General features: G+C 59.4%; 1 protein-coding gene across 1 annotated transcript in view; it reads left to right on the top strand.

Moving 5' to 3' along the window:
- VDBG_02333 (polyamine oxidase) overlaps positions 1 to 1,403 on the top strand; it is a gene marked incomplete at both ends in the record, with an annotated part of 2,090 nt that extends 687 nt beyond the window's left edge. The window contains 3 exons of the mRNA XM_003008099.1: positions 49 to 823; positions 913 to 1,042; positions 1,115 to 1,403. Coding sequence (XP_003008145.1) covers positions 49 to 823; positions 913 to 1,042; positions 1,115 to 1,403 — 1,194 coding nt within the window. The remainder of the gene's footprint in view (positions 1 to 48; positions 824 to 912; positions 1,043 to 1,114) is intronic.
- Between the last annotated feature and the right edge of the window lie 480 nt (positions 1,404 to 1,883).

Genomic DNA, 1,883 nt, shown 5'->3' with positions numbered 1-1,883 from the left:
TTCCACGACGTTTGGTGCAAAACCCGACGGTCGCCGTACACCGTCGAGCTCGGCGCGAACTGGATCGAGGGCGTCGGCGCCACAGGACCTGTCAAGAACCCGATCCTCGAGGCCACCGACAAGGCCAAGATCAAGAGCGTCTTCTCCAACTACAGCGCCCTTGTCTCCTATGACCACCAAGGCGCAAACGATTACCTCCACCTCCTCGACGAGTACGACGGCAACTTCACCATCGCCACGCAAGACGCCGCCTCCATTCTCGAAAACGACCTCCAGGACTCGTCGATGCGCGCCGGCCTCAGCGTCGCCGGGTGGAAGCCTGGCCGCGATATGCTCGCCCAGGCCTCCGAGTGGTGGAGCTGGGACTTTGGCGTCTCCTGGTCGCCCGACGAGTGCGGCTTCCAGTTCGGCATCACCGGGGACAACGAGACCTTCAACCGCTTCGGCGACGAGCGCTACCTCGCCATCGAGGAGCGCGGCCTCAACGCCTTTGTCCGCGAGGAGGCCCTGACCTTCCTCGACGGTATCGAGGACCCCAGGCTGCTCCTCAACACCACTGTCGACGCCATCGAGCACAGCACCAAGGGCGTCGTCGTGCACGACCGCAACGGCGGCTGCGTCGAGGCGGAGTACGCCATCTGCACCTTCTCCGTCGGCGTGCTGCAGAACGATGTTGTCGAGTTCAAGCCTCGCCTGCCCGTGTGGAAGCGCGAGGCCATTGAGCAGTTCCAGATGGGCACCTACACCAAGATCTTCATGCAGTTCAACGAGTCCTTCTGGCCCGAAGACGCGCAGTTCCTCCTCTACGCCGACGAGGACGAACGTGGGTGGTATCCGTCTTCCAGAACCTCGGCGCTCCCGGCTTTCTCGAGGGCTCCAACATTCTTTTCGGCACCGTCGTCGGACACCAAGCATTCCGCGCCGAGCAGCAGACAGACGAGGAGACCAAGGCGCAGATTCTCGCGGTGCTGCGCAAGATGTTCCCTGACGCGAACGTGCCCGAGCCGACGGCTTTCATGTACCCCCGTTGGGGCCAAGAAGAGTGAGTCTTCGCCGAGTGTCCTTACCAGGCGACGTCCACTGACGACAGCAGGTGGGCCTTTGGCTCCTACAGCAACTGGCCGGTCGGCATGACCCTGACCAAGCACCAGAACTTGCGTGCCAACGTCGGCCGCCTCTGGTTCTCAGGCGAGGCAAATTCGGCCAAGTACTACGGGTTCATGCACGGAGCGTACTACGAAGGCAAGGACGCCGGCGAGCGCATCGCGGCCATGGTCAAAGGCGAGCCCATCATCAACCAGGACACGGCCCCCGACGGGCAGCTGAAGCGGTACGAGAAGCTGTACGGGTCCGTCAATATGAACGAATACAATGAAGGCAACGGGTGGCCGGATGATGAGTAGAGAAGGCCCCAAAAGCAGTGTTGAACGTGGACGTAGTCTCCGCGAGTACATATTCTAATCACCGTTCGATGTCGAAAACGATGTACGCCTAGGTCCAGTCTGCATTGCAGCCAAGACGCTGCGTAGCAGAGACGCTGATGGCATCGCTGGCGATTTCTTCTTTTCGAAAGCGTGTGAAAATGTTCGAAAAGAAGCTTGCAAGTAGGATCTGACCTCTTCGTCTTTAGACTTCATCGATCATCTCATCACAACGGTAAAACATCTAGGTAGCAACACAGCTTCACTGCCAGATGGTCTCTGGCGTTCAAGTTGAGCTGGAGTGAGTCCCGCTTCAGCTGGGCGACAACCTTAAGTCCTTGCAACCCATCTCACACCTTGCATGCAGCTTGCTCTGTCCCTATGTATACTCTCAGGGGTGAGAGGGCAGACACGCCATGAGACACCTCGGACTAGATCATCTGCCGTCTTCAGGCTGAATCG

This window comes from Verticillium alfalfae, genomic scaffold (assembly GCF_000150825.1).
Source record: "Verticillium alfalfae VaMs.102 supercont1.2 genomic scaffold, whole genome shotgun sequence".
Classification (NCBI taxonomy): Eukaryota; Fungi; Ascomycota; class Sordariomycetes; order Glomerellales; family Plectosphaerellaceae; genus Verticillium; species Verticillium alfalfae.
This window is presented reverse-complemented; position numbering and strand designations above follow the sequence as displayed.